General features: G+C 41.0%; 1 protein-coding gene across 1 annotated transcript in view; it reads left to right on the top strand.

Annotated features, from left to right (window-relative positions):
• Nucleotides 1-5,329: 5,329 nt before the first annotated feature.
• Nucleotides 5,330-19,010, top strand: part of ankrd10a (ankyrin repeat domain 10a) — a 32,442-nt gene continuing 18,761 nt past the window's right edge. Inside the window, exons 1-3 of the mRNA XM_018728505.2 lie at nucleotides 5,330-5,728; nucleotides 8,464-8,616; nucleotides 9,923-10,014. Of these exons, the coding sequence (XP_018584021.1) occupies nucleotides 5,528-5,728; nucleotides 8,464-8,616; nucleotides 9,923-10,014 (446 nt within the window). The 5' untranslated portion in view covers nucleotides 5,330-5,527. The remainder of the gene's footprint in view (nucleotides 5,729-8,463; nucleotides 8,617-9,922; nucleotides 10,015-19,010) is intronic.

Here is a 19,010-nt window from a genome sequence, read left to right as displayed (position 1 = left end):
TCATTCCCCATGTGACATCCCCATGTGCCCCTGGGCTCTGGGGCTTCTGTACGAGGCCTTCGGACCTTCTGGCACGTGTGTTACTTACAGTGTTCAAATACACATTTCACAGATGTGTGGTGCTGAGTTCACAGCTGATACACACCAAACTTCTCAGCTACAGATCTGGCGGTTCCTGCCTTGGATGCAACGGACAGTTACACCCTCTACTGGTAACCTACCGTCTGCATCGGCCTACAGCGTGACATGCGTGGAAGATTTTTTTTTTTAAAAGTTACTTACCACCTCAGGCTGGTGGAGTACTCAGTAGCACTGCTAACCTGAAAGTATTGTTACTTTAAGAATGGAAATTAGTCATAACCACCGATTAGGGTATAGGGTCTTCGGTAACTAAAGTAGCAGATGGGCAGCATGGTGGTGCAGCGGGTAGTGTTGCCACCTCTCAGCACCTGGGCTGTTTGGGCGTGGATTTTCATGGCTTTTCCTCCTCGTTATATAGAAGTGGGTAATTTTCACTCGCACAGTCCTCGGTCAAGAGTACTGCAGCGGGAGCAAGATTCAAACACTGGCTAGTAACACTACACAGCACCTTGACCAGCGTCTCAGTGTTTGCAGTAGTGATTTTGAAAAAGTTCATATCATGGATGGATGGATGAATCGATTGACTAATTGAAATGTAACATTAACAGAAAAAAATAATGCTTATTCACACACACACTGTGTACAACTGCTTGTCCTGAGGCAAACTGCAGCCTAACACAACAGACACACCCAGGATGGAACACCAGTCCATCACAAGGCACCCCAAGTGGGACTCGAACCCCAGACCAACTGTAAAGCAGGCCACAGCCAAACCTGCTGCACCACCATAACACTCATTCATCAGAGAAAATTTGATATTTTAAAATGAGCAAAGATGTTATATGCAGCTGTAGACAAAAAAACTTCAGGTCACTGCGGCAAATGCATCTGCTCTTTGTTTTTGTTACTGCCTCATGCTGTTACCATGACAAAAATAATAAAAGTGTCTAATAGTATACAGCAGTTAAGTTACTAAACTGATGTGATGAGTAACCTGGTACAACACGTATCTATTCATGTAAGCAGAGAATACAGTTCCCTACCGGTACTATTTTGAAGCTTTTTGCTCATAAATGACACATACAAAGGCTTTTAAATACATGTTTTACATACAGTGCGTTAACTACTTATTGTCAGCAAAAAGGAAGGAAGTTTTTTGAGAGAAATTGGAAGCGTATCACTTAAATGATACTAGTGGTATTACAGGATTTATATCCCTCCCAGCACTGAAATTGTCCTGCTTTCTTCTTCTTTCTGCCTATTCTTGTTCATTGACTATTTCGTTTCCATTTGTATCTTACTAGCGCCCCCTACCGTCAGCACTATGCAATTGCTCCCCAGGCGAAGCCCGTTAGTGATTGGACGGGCCAACAATATTTCCCTTACCTTCCTTTTTCACTAGTCTACTAGTCACCAGTCTTGCTTCGGACGACCACATGGTGTCAATCAGTCATATATCGCATAAAACAGAATCTAATAAAGACGCTTAAAGAAACGCAGTTTTATCTTGAATGTCCCTGAAACACAGCCATCCATAAGCGTACAATTTGTCCAAATACATTATAAATCTGTACGAGAACGACAGTTATGTTAAGCATACTGTATAAACATGTACAGATGTTTATCCTGTTGCATCACGACTCGACGGCGCCGCATCTCCGCTCGGTGACTGTACTGAACATAGTTTAACGCTGACATTTACGATTATGCGTCTATGTCCCCGGTGACACAGCGCCACCGCCTCGCTGCTGCCACCTGGCGGTAGCTCTTTGCATTACATCAAACGTCACACTCGCTACGCTGTGCTTCTTTTCTCGTCACTTTCTTACATCTACACCAGTTTGAAATTCCCATTATCAGGGGTAAATTAAATCTTAACTAAATGCCTAAACAAACATTTCATTTGTAAAATATCACGCCTTGTTGCCTTTAAATGGATAACGAAACAACAACAAGATCAATAACAACAACAACAATAATAATAATAATAATAATAATAATAATAATAAGAAGAAGAAACTAAATCACAATTTTGTGTTTGCATGAATATAACATTTTACATGCCACACATGCTGTATGTAAAAATGCTCTTCTGGGATTTGCAAGGATGGGAAAGGAAACAACTTCTTCTCTGGTCCAAGGAGAGTCTGTTTGCTCTGAATGATTTTCTGAGGTCGGGGAGACATGCTGAAAAAGGCTTTGGGCTGAAATGTGTTTGCATCATATTACACACACACACACACACACACACACACACACACACACACACACACACTAACACCATCTGAAACCACTTGTCCCATACAGGGTCGCAGTGAGCCAGAGCCTAACTCAGCAACACAAAGTGTAGGGCTAGAGGGGGAGGGGACACACCCAGGATGGGACACCAGTCCATCACAAGGCACCCCAAGCGGGACTCAAACCCCAGACTCAACGGTGAGCAGGACCCGGTCCAACCCACTGCACCACCACACCCCCCTGTTATATTACAATAAACAATAAATAATCTCTACAGTTCTGAGTGCTGTCCTGTCTTGCCAATATTGGACTTAGCCTCTGAACTATCCACTTGTTCAGCTCTTTGTTTGTCGTGTTTCAGGCCTTAGGAAACATTCTAATGGAGTACAAATTGAGCTTTTATTTGGGCACTATGAGAACAGAATGCATGGCATTTTACAATTACACAGCAACATATAGTCACAGGTCCAGAAATAACATTTTAGAAGATCATAGTAACTCAGATGAAGTGCTATGTACAGAGATGTTACCCTGCAGTTACTGAGGCCATCATACAACCACAGGTGTAAAAATAACAATGAAAAGAATCAGAAGAGTATGAACTGTTATATTATTTTCCACTAAATTTATATGACAGACTGTTTTCCATTAAATATTATTCTACTGGGAATAACTGCTGTTCTATGAATACTCACACCCTGTGAATCAGGAAACTAAATATAAATGACCTCTGATAAAAACCCATTGCAGCAGGCTGTTCTATTTCCACGGGAATGAGGGTGTTGGCTCCAGTCACGGAAACATGGCCGGACAGCTGATATAATTTGCCCTGCTTGATAATATTGAAGGGCCGGGCCTTTCAGAGAAAAGAGGAAGTTCTGGAAATTTCTTATCCTCCTTATCCAGCTGGTGTCACTTCTGTGCAACAAAACCGAGTACCTGTATGGAACTTTGTTAGACAGGCCTACTGAGTCAAAAGAATTTATTTAGCTTTGCATCTTCAGGGTTACTATTTAGTCGTGTGGAAAACATCGTCTTTCAGGCGACAGATGGCATGAATAGTTGTTTATTAGGCCGACACGGTTTCAAAGGCTTTTTCCTAATTTATGGTATGTCGTAACTCATTCTCAGTGTTACTCATCCTGACAAATTCTGGATCGTAATTTTAGTTCACAAACTGACTGCGCGAGTTGCGGTTTCGTCTCGTGCCATCACCCCACAGTACACACACCATGGGATGCTCGAAGCTGCACCACGATCAACTTCTATAGCGTGGACTGCGGCAGTAGCTCCATCGCTAGTGTGAGCTATCAGCAGCTGATCGAATTTCCCGATACCATCAATTACCACTCAGCTAAGTCTTCAAGAATCTCCGTTTGGGCCGATGAAACACGATTAAACATTTCTTGAGGACAGGGATTTTCTGTAGGGGGGTGTGGTGGCGCAGTGGGTTGGACCGGGTCCTGCTCTCTGGTGGGTCTGGGGTTCGAGTCCTGCTTGGGGTGCCTTGCGACGGACTGGTGTCCCGTCCTGGGTGAGTCCCCTCCCCCTCTGGCCTTACGCCCTGTGTTACCGGGTTAGGCTCCGGCTCCCCGCGACCCCGTATGGGACAAGCGGTTCCAAAAATGTGTGCGTGCGTGCGCGTGTGCGTGTGTGCGTGTATCAGTTCAACGAAACAATAACATTGTAAATGGAAGTCAGTCTAAATATTTCAGTGAAGGTTTCTTCTGGTGCAGAAATTAAGAAGCCAAACTGTTCCATGTACTGCATGTTGGGGGTAATGCAAGTATCACTCTGATTGAGGTAAACCTTCCCAGAAGGTGCAAATTAGACATGTGAAGACCTCATTTGGTGACTTTCTGGGTCTAATATATTGTAATGAGCCGCATTACTGGGGATGGTCATGTTTGAGCAGGAAAATGAGTTTATTGCAAATGGTTGAGAATTGTGGGTAAAATGTGAATTGGTTGTTCAACCGCTGTGAGGACTCACAGAGAATATAAGGGGTTGGGTGTCTGATTGCCAGTTAGTGTGGAAGAAAAGCCTGATAGGTACTAAGCAGGTTGGCTAGAGGTATAAGTCTGGGAGGAAAAGAGATCCTTGGACTAACAGCATTATTTCCTTGTGTTTGTGCCTATATCTTGTGCAGTGTACCTGTATTCCAATAAATGTTCATAGTGAGTTGTGCTGGTGCTTTGTCCTTTACCCCATGTGGAGGCAGTGTGCTATAATGTTAATACCAAAATGCAGAGGGATGTGGTCACACACACACAGTCTGAAATCGCTTGTTCCGAGCAGGGTCGTGGTGAACCGGAGCCTAACCCAGCAACACAGGGCGCAAGGCTGGAGAAGGGGGGACACACCCAGGACGGGGAGCCAGCCCATCGTAAAGCACCCCAAGCAGGACTCGAACCCCAGACCCACCAGAGAGCAGGACCCGGCCAAACCCGCTGCGCCACTGTGTCCCCCTGGTATATGGTTATATTTTGTTAATGATACATATTCATGTGAATATTTTGGTCACCTAAATATGAATCAAGATGCTTTGGAAACTTTCTTTGTAACCAGCTTTGCACTTACTTGACCTTCAGTAAATGTATGCCTGGACTTCTGTGCCCGGCAGCTTGTGTCAATAGCAGGACGGCTGGGCATCCAGAGAATCCAGTCTGGGATTTGCCTTCAACTTCTCGGGTTTCTCCCATAAGAGAAATCTACGAGAGTATGTCCTGTCTTACAGTTTGCACAACTGGAGAAAGGCGCGGCATTCCAATAGTCCAGTCCGGATTTGTTCTCCGTTTCACAAGTTTCAGTCCTGAGCGAAGGAGCGGCTTGATGTAAAATCCAGTCCATGATTTACCTTCAGCGCGTTTTAGCCCAATTCAGGATATACCGTCTGCGCTGAATCCAGTCCAGGATGTACATTTTGCGCGAATGAATCCAGTCCGTCAGTTAGCTTCAGTGCGGGCCACTCCAGTTCGGGATTTCCCTTTAGCTTCTCGAGTCGCACTCCTTAGCTAAGGCTCGGTGCGCGGTTCACTACGGGCCATTGTGTGCGGCTGCTGTTTTGTCTGCTGGTAGCGTGGTGTGCGTTCGTGCGTCTTGGCCAGCGCATTGTTGGCGCACAGAAAGAAATACGTGTGTTTTTGTATTGTTTCGATATCAAGCGTTTCTACTTTCTCTACAATAATTTTGATACGACTGCGGCATTATGTCTGTGAACATGATCGAGTCGGGATTCTCGAGTGAGGAGGTGCTCAATGTCCGTTTTCCTCTTCACCGGGCGTGCAGAGACGGGGACGTCGTCGCCTTGTGCTCCTTGCTCCAGCGCACCACGAACCAGGCGGACCTCGACACTGAGGACTCTTTCTACGGCTGGACTCCAATTCACTGGGCGGCTCATTTCGGGAAGGTAGCGACACGCTGACGACGTCGATAATAAATAACCTTTGTCGGACATCACGATGATCACTGCATGATTATACTGTTGTGCGCGGGGGAAAAAAAAACAGCTCAGCTGCTGTGTCTGAATAGCGAGCTGGCTTTTCAAGACGCCATTAAAAATTAAGAGACTGGAAGTCGTCAAATAATACTCGGTAGTGTTTTAAGCGGATACAGGAGGAAGACGAAACGGCTGGTCTGTTTGAAATCATGCGCTTCGTCGGTCCGTGTCGAACGGTCGCTAATGTTTAACCACCTGGGACCTGGTTACCAGGTTGTGACCGTTGTCGGAGCTTGCTTGACCAAGTGAATTAGCTAATGTCCCGATCCCTGAGATTAGTTACCGCTTAGTTGGAGCAAAGTGGATTTAAATATCGTGAAACTAGGTTCACAATATAAAACGTATTTATTGTTTATTTAGAAATACTTTTTTCCCCCTAAGGCTAACGACTTTTACGCCGTCGGCCGCCTCCTAAATTAGAAATGGAAATATAAAATGCTATTCCAGTACTTAAGTGATTCCGTAGGTGGTACTTTTCACTGTGATCACAGGGAGACTTGGTAATATGATTTCTTTCGTAGCCTCGCTAATATTACAAACAGCAAAAAAAAAAAAAAGAAAAAAAAAAACGGCTCGTTCTGGATGTACAAGGGTAGGTAGTAATCACAGTGGATGGGCGTGTCCCACATGAGCGCTACGTGAGCGTGGCGACCTCTTCATTGGCTGAAAGGTGGCCAATCGCGTGTTACGCGCCAAAACCGCAGCAAAGTGTGGAGAGAGGAGAAGAGGAAAAAAAAACAAACGGTCGAAGAGACTGAAAGGAAGAAATGGTGTTTGACTATGGCGATTGCGCGCTTACGCCGTGACTGTGAGGTGCGGTGTGTGGAGTAGCTTTTTAATACATGTGCTGTTGACGAGCTTTATTAAGCCCTGTCGTTCCCCCTGGAAGCAAACAAATTACTTCCTGTTCATAATTCCTGACCTTTGAAAGCAGGTAGTGTGTGTAATTGGAGGTAACCATAATTACCTCAGGGATTTTTGGTGCTGACAGAATTATTACTTTTTTTGGTGGCAAAAGTGTACATTTTGGTTTTGAGAAGTAAAGTTTGCTTGGTATGGGGTCAGAGAAGGAAGAAAAATGAAAAGAAAGCAAAATGGGAGATGCTGCCATGGTCGTGGTGTTGGAGGTGAGGTGGGCTTGGTGTCGCTTTACCGGACACCTTTCGAGGAAGGTTGCTTAGCATGCTACATTATAAAATACTTACGGTGGTTTATCCATTTGATGTGGTGTTTTTTGTGCTCTAAATTCAGGGTAAGTATCTCAATCAAGAGTAGTACAGTAGTGGCAGCTCTAACCGCTGTGCCACCTGCTGGCCCAATGTGCTGCACAACTCGGCATGGAAGTTGCCCTTTAGCGGACGAGGAGTACTTTTAGACTTTTTTCTCCCCCTTTTCAGCTTTGTTTCTGCAACTTTAAGAAATACTCAAGTTAATTACTTGTTTGTGCTTTACATTTATTCATTTAGCAGATGCTTTTCTCAGAGAAATACAATTTGTAATGCACAAGTTGTATGTGATGTGACATGGTCCCAAAACTGTGAGCAGTTTGTGTTTTATCCCATTCTTATGTTTAGCTTGAACCAGAAAAAGATAAAAGTGTGTAGTGGACTAGAGGCCCTGTGGGTCTCGCCTCATCTTATTTTTGCTTTGTCAGTTTAAATGAGTTACCAGCGTTGTGGCTGACTAAATCAATCATTTATATTGCTGAGATTTTCGCAACCTTTGCTTTTCATTCTTCTGCTGTTTGTTCTTTTGCTGCTTCATCCTGTTTTTCAAGGATGCTACAGCATGGTGTCAAGCCCAGCAGTCTGAAAACAAAGTATAACGAGTAGAAGAACTTAAACTGGATACATTTTTTTAAATGTAATGAATACAAATAAATAGTTTTAAGTCTAAGTGCCGTTTAAGGTTACTGAAATTAAACAAAAACGAGAGTTCTCAAATTTGACTTGAAATTATTAGGAAAACGATTGTATCTAATGTAATTAAAGCTGCTTCCTCCTAACTCTAAATATTGGTGTAACATACCAATGTATCTGCCAGGAAAACATTGCTGCAATGCAACACACACTGCTGTTTTTCCTGCAGCAGGGTTGTTTGAACATGTTCCACAGAAGAGTGACTGTTCTGTGAAATATTTTGCAGATGTTAGGTGTGCTGGTTGCTCGAGGCATTCAGCGATTTCTTTTATGAAGTTACTGCAGAAGGAGGGTTTTGTTGCTGCATGTAGCGTAGTGGTTAGAGCTGCTGTCTTTGGATCCAAAGGTCTCAGGTTCAAATCTCACCTCTGGCTGTAGTATCTTTCAGCAAGGTACATACCCTGAAGTGTAGGTAGATTTAACATTGTAAGTTGCATTGGGGAAAAGTGTCAGCTAAATGAATAAGTGTAAATGCACATTGCAGTTGGTCATCTTTGGTTTATTGCCTCATTGTTTTGCTCACTTTGAAAGCCTCAGCTGTCAGTTTGTGTGCATGTGGAATGAGCCGGATATTTAGGTCAGTCTATTGTCTTATGAAACTGCTGCCTGTAGTAGTATTGAGCGGTTTGTAACTTGCAGGTTTTGACTGTGTGGTTTTTTTTTTGGGGCAGGGGCTGGATTTGTTACCTCTTGACACCTTTTTTTCTTTTTTTCATCCTCCTCAAGCTGGAGTGTGTGATGCGTCTGGTGCAGGTGGGCAGTGGCGTGAATGCCGTGACAACGAGGTTTGCCCAGACTCCCACCCACATCGCTGCCTTTGGAGGTCACCCTGAGTGCCTGCTGTGGCTGCTGCAAGCCGGGGCCGACGTCAACAGACAGGTTTGTGTTCCTGCAGCCACACTTCACTCTTCATGTACAAAATATTCCTAGGCAATCCCACCATGACACCCTGAAAACTAGGTTCAGATGAGCACTTCTGGTAACCAAGGACTTGCTTCTGCCTGCTTTTTGGGATTCATTTCAGATTAATATGGCTTGCTTGTAGAATTTAAAAATAAAGCATTTGACTGAAGAACATATATATATGAAGGGCGCAGTGCTTGAAGTGTAACAGACTAGTCAAAAATTTCAGTATACTTGAGCAATGCTTGTATGGTATGAACTGGACAGAAGAGTGAAAGCAAAGCAGCTCACTAGTGTCCTGCTACAGAAGAGCAAAGAAAACGTCAGCTCATTTCCTGATCAAACTTGTTAATGTAATGCTTTATGAACAAAAACTCGTTTCCAGCATGTGGGCTCACACTTTTCGCTGATGCTTTATGCCCAAATGAGCAGTTACATGGTCATGATTATGCAGAGAAGTATCTCCAGCTGAACTCCTAAACAATACCACTAGAAGAAAATCCAATTATACTGGATCATCCAGGCTTTTACGCTACACTGTGCTAGAGATGCCATCAGTCTGTAGGGTCAGGTGCTCTTTCTTGACTGCTCATGGCTGGAGGGAGACTGTGGGGTGCTTTTCTGAGCTGACATGCAGACAAGGTGAACTTTGTCTGAATTGCACTTGTGTGTTAAATATTCAAGGCAGACAGAGTTGAAGTGCCACTCGCAGATAGTCTCTGTGCACCTGGAAAGTACCTACAGATTTATTATCAGAGCTATCCCCAGCACAGTTGCAGTCCATGGGTAGCATAGCTCACACTGTATCTGTGGTTATGCGACCCAGCCTTCACTCTGCTGTTTCAGATGAACAGATGAAAAGTGGGGTTTCAAAGTTATGTTCCTCTTGAACCCTGCACATTTGTATGGTTTTTGCTTTTACTTTTTGTTGCTTGAGTCCGGCTGGCTCCTGCTGCAGGGAGCAGGTATGAACGGCTGCTCTGATAAACACAGCAGCTGCCCCAGTGAGTGTAGATCATCCGGCAGACGATTACAGGCCACATTGCATAACAAACGGCATCAGTCTTGCACCGTGATCCCTTTATAGGCTTAGCCATGTCTGTCTCTTTCCCTGAAGGAAGCAAAACCTAATGCAGAGTCAACAGCGGAGGGGATGCACACTCATTGTTGTCATGCTGCTGTCATGAGGATGGATTGTGGTTGCCACTGAGACAAACCGGTGTAGGTGGTACCCAGCCCTTGCCGGGCTGGTCATCCTGATGCTCTCATCATCTTTCTGCAGGACTATGTCGGTGAGACTCCTATCCACAAGGCAGCCCGGGCTGGCAGCATTGAGTGCATAAAAGTCCTCCTGATGCAAGGAGCCAGAGCTGAGTAAGTTATACGCCACACCGAGTGTGCTCACACACACCGCTCTGCTGCACAGCGCTCAGTGACTACTAAACAGGTGAATTCACAGGGTGACTCCACCCAATGCTTTCTATGTGGTTTGCTTGGCCTGTAAACAGTTGAACGGTCAGTGGTGTATGAGAATGGTCAAGTTTTGGGAAATGAGACACTTACCTGGCAGTATTAGGAAAAGACTCCTTGGAAGTATACTGTGGAGTTTTACCACCTGTAAACATTTAACCTTAGACAGTAGTTCTGACACTAAGTGACCAGACAGGGTTTAAAGTAGTTAAATTCATAGAGAAATGAGTTCTTTGGCTGCTTTTGGCTGAAACCAGTCATATGCTGACGAGAGGTAATCCTGCAGCATATTCCCTTTTAAAGTCATCTCAGAATGATGTTTTAAGCAAAAAGTCTCACACACTTATCTAAATGTTCTTTACTTCTCTGCCTGCCCACTTACTGGTCTGAACTTCAGCCAAATTTCACTTCTAGAGTTCCATAAACTGTTGTCAGGTGTATGCAGTGTCCCCCATCTGAGCGGCTTAATTCAGAGTTGGGTCATTTTGCGAGTGAAAAAAGCACCACATCTCACGACAGTTTTTGGTGGAGTTACCCTTTCAACTGATGTTATAGTAATATTAACTGTTTTTATATAAATTTTTTGAATGTATGTAATTTGCTTATTTAATAGTTTTAGTGTATTTCAGTGACTGGCATCTTGCATTAACCTGTAAAGTTGAAGTGTTTCCTTCTGCTTAAAGTATATTTTGATAGCTGCTTTGAGGGTAAATGCACATTTCTTCATTGTTTCAAAAGCTCCAAAACCATCCTGACTCTTGGCCTTGTCCATAATGAAACTGCTGTTCAGAAGGTTCAGAAAACATGTTAATAATCCCCTGGGACTGTCTGATTAAGATAGCAGAATCCTGTTTACTTCTTTGGGACACTGGCATGATTGCTGCATTCCCCCTGCCCCTCTGCTTTGCTCAAAAGAATTATTTCAGTGTAGGTTGCATTATGTGAAAAATGGCCTGGTGCATCACCCTGTGTGTTGGTGGAAACCTGGGAAATATTACTCTTTCATTGGATGCGGTTTCTTTTTAATTATTGCCCCTTTGGAGATTGCTCTTCACTTGCACTTCTGTGCTTAGCTTGTGTTTCCATAGCACCCGCAAACAGTAGTGGCTCACTGACTGTCAGATTAATGGATTTCTGATCCATGCTGGCACTGATCCGTAGGCCAGCTTTCTGTAATGCAGGAAGACTGGAAAAAAGCTGAAGAACATAAATTTTTAGCGTTATTTTTTTTTGAACTCTTGAATTTAAAGAACCTGTCGTGTGCTGTCAAGGCAGCCGAAAACAAAGTAATGAATGAATCTGGTGGGTGCTTTCATTTGAGTGTGTGGAATGGGTGTGTTCTCCAAAGATCATTTACACCACCCATAAGGCTTCGCTGTGGCTTCTGAGCATGGCATAGGGGTGCAATGGGGGCGTTAACCTGGCAACATGGGCAGGGTTGGAAACAGATGAACCACTCAGTCCTTACGCAGTTCACATGCCTGTAAGGTGCCGTGCCTGATGACAGATTGCCCTTCGCATATGTGATTTAAGAGTATGCAGGGTGTCATCTGCGTCACGGGACTTTGCAAATATGTGAAAGCGTTAATCAAAACTTTTTTTTAATTATGCAATGTTGTGGTTACTGTTGCCTTTCTCCTGTTTTCTAAGACATGACGTTTTGCAGCCTATGTATCCCTTTGTCAGTAAACAGGTTTATGCATCCCATACATTTACATGTTGGGGAACATCAAAATGACTGGTCTTCAGTTGTTTGTGATATATGATAGACTGAAAGGATATACTAGCACTGTTCCACAGATGTGCACAGCAGGAAAGAAAGAAACCCTGTTTAATACTTTTATCCAGGTACTCCAGTATGCGTGTGTTCGTTGTGCTCTTTTACAGGTAGTCTGAAGTAGATGTGATGAAAGGACTGGGGAGAAAAAGTTTACGTATCTTGTCATTGTGATTGTTTGTAGGAGTAATGATAAAGGTAAATGTTTTGGTACCTTTTAAATACAACAAAGAGCATTCTTTGACTTGCTGTAACCTTAAAGGAATATTTAGCTTTCATTATTTGTGCGGTGTACTCCATATCCGGTACGACTGATTACACTATCGAAATATGTTGGACACTTTATCACCGCAGTCATTCGAACATTCCGTTTAATATAAAATTTGTGAGCTCCTGTGGAGGTAGTGTATTGTCTTACTTTGACTCGTTATGCTGTCTTCATTATGAGAAAACACACTTGTGTCCCTTAAAAATTCGGCGTTACTCAGATGTATGTTAGTCTCGTTGAGAGTAAGATGTGAACTGGAAATGCAATTATGTCAAAATTGAAGTCTCCAGACACCACCCATCATGTGAGGCATTCTCCAGTGGCGTTTTTTGCCTTTGGCCTGGGAAGCAGTACACCAATACCAACTCTTTACCTCTAATTTACAGGTGACAGGAGTAGCTGGCATTCCTGCAGCTATAGCGATAATACAGTAAATCCAAGTAATACAGTCAACATGGATGCCTCTTATGATAAAATTGGTGCACTGGAGGTGAGATATGTAGATGTTTTCATTGCTTTTTCAGGTAGCATTTATCATGTGGGGCATATTTTCATAGTTACGAACTCATGGAAAATGTTAAGGTTCCCTATTTAGTTGTTACTCACAGGGATAGGCAGTAGTACCCAACGGAAAGCAGGGTATATGTCAAGAGATGTTAAATCATTACTTCATGTGCCATCTGTGGAATACTGCTAATGTACCCTTTCTTCAAGTTGTATAATACACAGCCCAGGGTAAATTTCAAAATGTCTACACTTTTGTAAATTGATCTCCACAAATCCATAGTAAGTTTATATGCCATGCTTGTTTGTGTGCTTTTGTTTTAGTTCTGGGGACAGTGAAGGGATGGTGAAGTTGCAGACTTGAAGTGGTGTGGTACCCCAGCTGTCCAGGGCTGCAGGGTTCTCATAAAGGGGTCAGCCAGTCTGTCATGTTTTAGCTTCGTTTGGAAATGCCGTATGCCCTTTTATTATAACTCATGTCACTGGGTAGGATAGCTAAGGTTACTGAATGTACTTGCTGCCCCTTATGGGTCTGTCTGACAGACGCAGGTATTTTGCATAAGAAGGGTAATTGCCCCTTAAATATTTTAAATAAGGAACAATTGTAATTGAGCTCTGTATTGGAATGGCAAAATATTTATGATAAAGGCTGAGGAGCAGGGAGATTACATTGGTTTAAACAAATTCCTTTGTGTTTAGGTTGGGGCCAGAGATTATTTTTAGGTCAGGATCAAAGCCAAAAACTTCAGATGTATAGATGAAGTTTATAATGTTGCTAATATGCACATACCAAATCACTGATGTGTTGGAATTTTGCCTCTGATACTGTACACACAGTTCACGCTTATCTTTAAAGGTCAGTATTCCTCACTTTAAGTACTGTACTGGTATAACTTGAAATGAACCCTATTGTGGAGCTGTTAAGCTTGTCACTCATCATTATTTGTTGACTTAATTGAGGTTTTCACCAATGGAATCCACTCAAAATATGTAGTTAAAATGTTCTGTAGGGCAAGATAAACAATTTCTTCGTATTGAAGTAGGGCTGCAGCATGACGGTGCTATACAGGGAGATTCTCCGTAAACAAAAGTGGGGTTTATTCACACCTGCTCCATGTAGACAAGTCTTTTTCAGACTTTCGGAACAAGACATGGCATGTGGACTTACTGTGTTTCTACACTCCATAGTATCAAAAGTTGCAAGGTAAAGCTTTCAAGACTTTCTCAATGACTGTTTATTTGTGGAAAATGATGAAATGTGCATTTAGTTATTAGAAATGACTATACCAAATAGTTTGATTGTTACATGTTAATGTTATCATAATGCTGCAAAGTTTATTTTTAAAGCATGTTGAAAGTATTTTGTTACCTGTTGTTGTTTCCTTTGACAGCTGTAGTACATTTTAACATTTTGGAAGCCAGTAAACTCCCTAGTTTGTCTGAGAGAAGGTAATACACAGATACAGACAGCAGTTAGTATAGAAAATGCTCATGATTTTTTTTTTTTTCTGTTATAATTTAAAACTTACTTTAAAAACCTAATCACAAATCCAAATTAAAATAAAAATTCATCTGCTTTTCAAGATATTGTTTAGATTATCATATCAGTCTAACATTTTCTTTTAACTAGATTAATGCGTGGCTTCTGAGTTTTCAAAATACAACAAATCGTCATGCAGGGGATAACAATTTACTCTTTTCATTGTGAAATCAGAAATAAAGATTAGTAATCTAAAATAATTATAGTTGTAGACACTGTTCTGTGTGCAACTCCAGCTGTTTTAAGTAGGACAATTCAACAAGCCATTCTCATCTGGTACTTCAAAGGTCTGACTTACCAAGCAAATATTTCCAAAGATGGAAGAAGTCAGCGCTGCCCTTTTTGGGAAACTTGGCAGTGGGAGATGCAGCCGTCAGCCTCCTGGGAATGAGGATATTTCCAGTTTGAAGTGGGTGGAAGCTTGGCTTCTTGGACTCCCCTCACATCGTCCCAGATGTCCAGATTTGTTAAGTGTTTACCGTGAATGTGCTTATTCATCGGCTATAGACGACAGAGAGCCCCTAATTCTGACCTCAGCAGGTCTTCTTAGTTGCCTTCAGTCTAATCTCTCTGCTTTGCACCAGTATATGGGTGGAGTGATTACAAACATCCAAGGCAACGTACAATGATAAACTACTATATTTCTCTCATTTATACAGCAAGAGTACTACAGCGGGAAGTGGGATTCACACTTGGGTCCCTAAAATCCTAGGGAGCAGTTGTAACAGCTGTACCTGTTGCCTTTGTCATTTTTACTCCCCCCCCCCCCCCCCCCCCCCACATTATAGTTACCAATGCCTTAATTCTGTAGCAAAGAATTGGGTTTTGTTTTGGCCGTTGGTTCCCTCTTTTCACAAAAAGTGGTTGGAATACTTAATGGTCACATTAGAGGCGATGATGCAAGTGTCTGCACGTTCAGTGCAACTCGTTTTCACTCAGTTGGAAATACCTCTGCTTTTTCTCAATTTGAGGCTGTGGTTGCCTTTTCAACAGCTCGTCCTGGTTAATCCCAAATGATACCATATTCTAGAATCCAGTGAAGTACCAGACTTGATAATTGCATTATAAATATCCATTAATGTTGTCATTCAACCTCAAGCACCTGAAATGTAGGAAACCTAAATGTTATATTCCTAAAATATAGACAAATTAAACTCTAAAAATGCTACCTAACATTCCAAACTTAAGTAAATTGGTCCTACAGCAATAAACAAATCAGTCATCTTGCTTTTAAGTTACGTTTAACCTGTAATTTTAAGTTATGTTTAATCTGTAATATCTGTAGGCTTAATATGTGAACGCTCACTCTCAAATTTATTTTTGATTTATAACCAAATTTTGACCAGCAGTGAACTTGCCGTGTTCCAAGAGTTCACATGCAAGCGTGGTTTATTTGTAAATAACTACTGCAAACTTCAGCAAATGCACTTCTTAAAGTTTAAGATGCTTTTTGCCTGTCCATTTTTCTGGGAGACTGATCCTACAAGTGCTTTTCAAGTAGATATAGAAACTGTGAATTATAGTATAAAGTGTGTAATTATATACACTTACAGCGCACTATCCTATAGAGTGCCTATACAAGTTACTGACAAATGACAGACCAAAAACAGAGCAATATACATTTGTAAGTGAAATGAATAAATCAGTAAATACAGGAAATAACATCGTTACTAATGTATTCCGTAATGGTTAAATGTATATAGAATTGATTCTGCTATGTATGTGCTTTCTTGTAAAGGGCAGTTACAAATCCTGTCAAGTTATAGATACAGGTAAATGGATAAGATTCAAACTTTTCATAAGTGTTTTAATTGCATGTAACCATTTCTTATTAGTAAAAATACACTTTGAAAATACACTTTTCTGTGTAGGTTTTAGAGTTGACAATTTTAGGTAACACCTCATAGAAAAACCTAGATGTAATGGTACCTTTGAGCTTTTGAGCATTTTTGCAAAAGATCCTAAAACCTGTATTTTCTCAAGAACAGAATTATACCAAGGCATAAAAAAAAACACAAGATCACTCCCCTCTGCTTTTAAAAACAGCATCCCAGCTATTACATGTGATGGAGAATATATATTCTTCAGTATATAATATATTGCTTAAAGAATTAAGCGGTACTATAAATTAGAAGAAAATGTTTTAACCAATGTGTGGTGAATCTTAATTGTAAAGAAAATGCAGTGTAATTTTGTTTCAATAGCTTTGCATATATTTAAAAAAACAAAGCCTTTATTCTTGTAAACATTCGTCTTGGTACTTACGTTGGAAATGTGTATGGATTCCAATCAGTGTTGCTTCTTTCCCTTGAATTAAATACTATTTTCTCTTATGTTGTGTAAAACCTGCCCGATATAGAAAATTAATGCAGCTCTCTCATAAATGTCTGACTTTCAAAACAAATTTTCATTTTTTTCTGGTAGATAGGACAGTAAAACTTCGGTTTAAGTTTAATTTTAAAGCAGTTGACACACTCAGTTGATCAAAACACTATGTGTTAACTTATCTCAATCTGTCACTGCCCAGGGAGGCACATATCACTCAGTTTTACTTTACGTTAAAGGTCTTCACTGACAGTGAATTTGAGACTGAATTTTTATGTAATTGATTACTGATGCAAAATATAACAAACCACTAATTTGATTTGTGATTTTAGACTTAATCTTAAAATTTCCATGAAATATAAAGCTAATGTGCAGTTGCTGCCATCAGATGTGGCTTTTTAATGTTTTGCACACTATTGTTATACCCATTAACTGGTGTAACGTTCAGTTAAAGATGGAACATGGCAGTCTTCAAAAGTGTACCCACTACTCACTTCTAAAACCATCTTAGTCATCTCTGTAATGGCTGGGCTGCTTTTCAGACCAGGAGCACCAAGGACAAGCATGATCTGGACCATCATCTCACATTCCCACATTACATGTTTAAACGAAGCATGGCTGCTGCTCCAAACGGCATCAAGTGTTTTGGCTTCATTAGTGACTGAGTCCACTAATGTGGGTTGTGGACGTGAGCCATGTAGGCAATTTTTAGAACATATAAAACATCCCCCTATATTGATGACCCCATCTGCTTCTAATATTCAACCAGGCTCTTAGTATAACACTGGACATAAGTGAGGTTGTATGTGTGGCAAAAGGCATCTTAAATTTCTTTTTTGCATTCACAAGGGTCTTTTATGCTTCTTTCTGTTACTTAAATAGGGCATAATTTTATAGTTTGAACTTTTAAATATTTCAAAACAAAGGTTGTAGAAATTCAAATTTTAATTAAATGTATTAAATGTGCACTTTAAAAATAATAGCAGCATAAGGAAAATCTGAATTACAGCTGCATCATATAAAAACCTCTGAATGTGGATTCTTAGCTTGACTTTTACCATTTGATCTGAAATTCCTCTGTATGCATAAACTACAGCAAAATGAAACACATTAGTTTTCAGTTGGTCTGAGGGGCTTCCGTCATGTTTTGTGTAACTCCTCTCCTTCTCATTGTAGACTTCTGCCAGTATCGCGATACATACATTTTCTTGCCTGAGCGAATTATTCATGGAAAAATCAACTCTTTGTTCTCTTCAGAATGGTCCTCTTTCAGGACCTCCCATGATGCCAGTCGTGGGCTTTGCTGATGAATTCCTACTTTCAGAGCACTTGTGCCTTCGGCATGCCTGTGATGAGGATAACCTGCACGAAGAACACAGATCTGTGTCTCCTTGGCATGCAGAATCACTGTCTTGACAGTCAGGTGTTCTTTGAAGACTTCTATGAAGACTATCCTTTCTTTCTCTTATATGTCCAAGGGTTAGAACATGTCTTCTCTTGAATGTAAAATGAGAGACACCAAAAAGCAGTCTTTTTCATTTAGGTGTAGGCTTCCATCCCCTGTATTACCCTGTTAAATCGGACCTTTTCATTATCATGCACATAATTTTCTTTTAAACTGGGTTTCAAAGCCACTTCTCAATTGTCCAATGTTTTCGACTGAAGAACATTGTTCAGCACTGAAAGCCCCTGGTAGATGTGTTTTGTTCCTGTTGCTATTAACTGTGCCTTAGACCCATTTGTGATTTTTCTCCCCAGAATTATACCATTTCCTTGTTAATCTTGTTCTGACTTTAAGATGTTTTTGCAGTTTTTTTTTTTTTTTTTTTTTTTGACCCATCTTCAGTTCCACGATTGCATGTTTGTTACAGGATGATATTTGCTTTGAAGACGTGGTTCTTACTTGAAATCGCAGACTTCAGACTTGCATTACTCTCCGACCGGAGTCTTCTTTTGAGAACTGCTTTATTCTGCTCTCTGCAAGCCCCACTAATATGAATATAATTTTTTATTAAACATCTCGGCCCAAGAATTTGATTTGGTGAGCTTCTCCCTATTTAGCCAACAAAATCACATGCGTTTCATTTTGTCTGTACCGAGGAATTTCAGATTTTTAAAATCATTTAAATCAGACCTTAAGAAGTTAACAAAGTATTAGTATTATATTCAAATTCTGTTTAATTTTTAAAGGCCAGAGTAAAAGAAAAAAGTATAATGAAAAATTAGGAAAACTTTAGCTTTAATCTCCTTAATAGAGGATTTTTTTTTCTTTTTTATTTTTTATTTTTTTTATTTTTTTTTTTAAATCTTTAATTATTTTGCTCACTTTTCCCCTGTTCATGAGCTTTCAGGCTATTGGCTATGTTGGGGATTCCAGCAGATGTTGCAGGGAATGTTTAGGGCAGAAGGTAGTTTCAGATCAGCTCACCATTACCTCAAATGAGAATACATATCTCTAGTTATTCATGGTTGTCTACTGTTCCACA

The sequence above is a fragment of the Scleropages formosus genome, chromosome 14 (assembly GCF_900964775.1).
Source record: "Scleropages formosus chromosome 14, fSclFor1.1, whole genome shotgun sequence".
Taxonomy (NCBI): Eukaryota; Metazoa; Chordata; class Actinopteri; order Osteoglossiformes; family Osteoglossidae; genus Scleropages; species Scleropages formosus.
The sequence above is the reverse complement of the archived record's forward strand: the minus strand, read 5'-3'. Positions and strand labels throughout refer to the sequence as shown.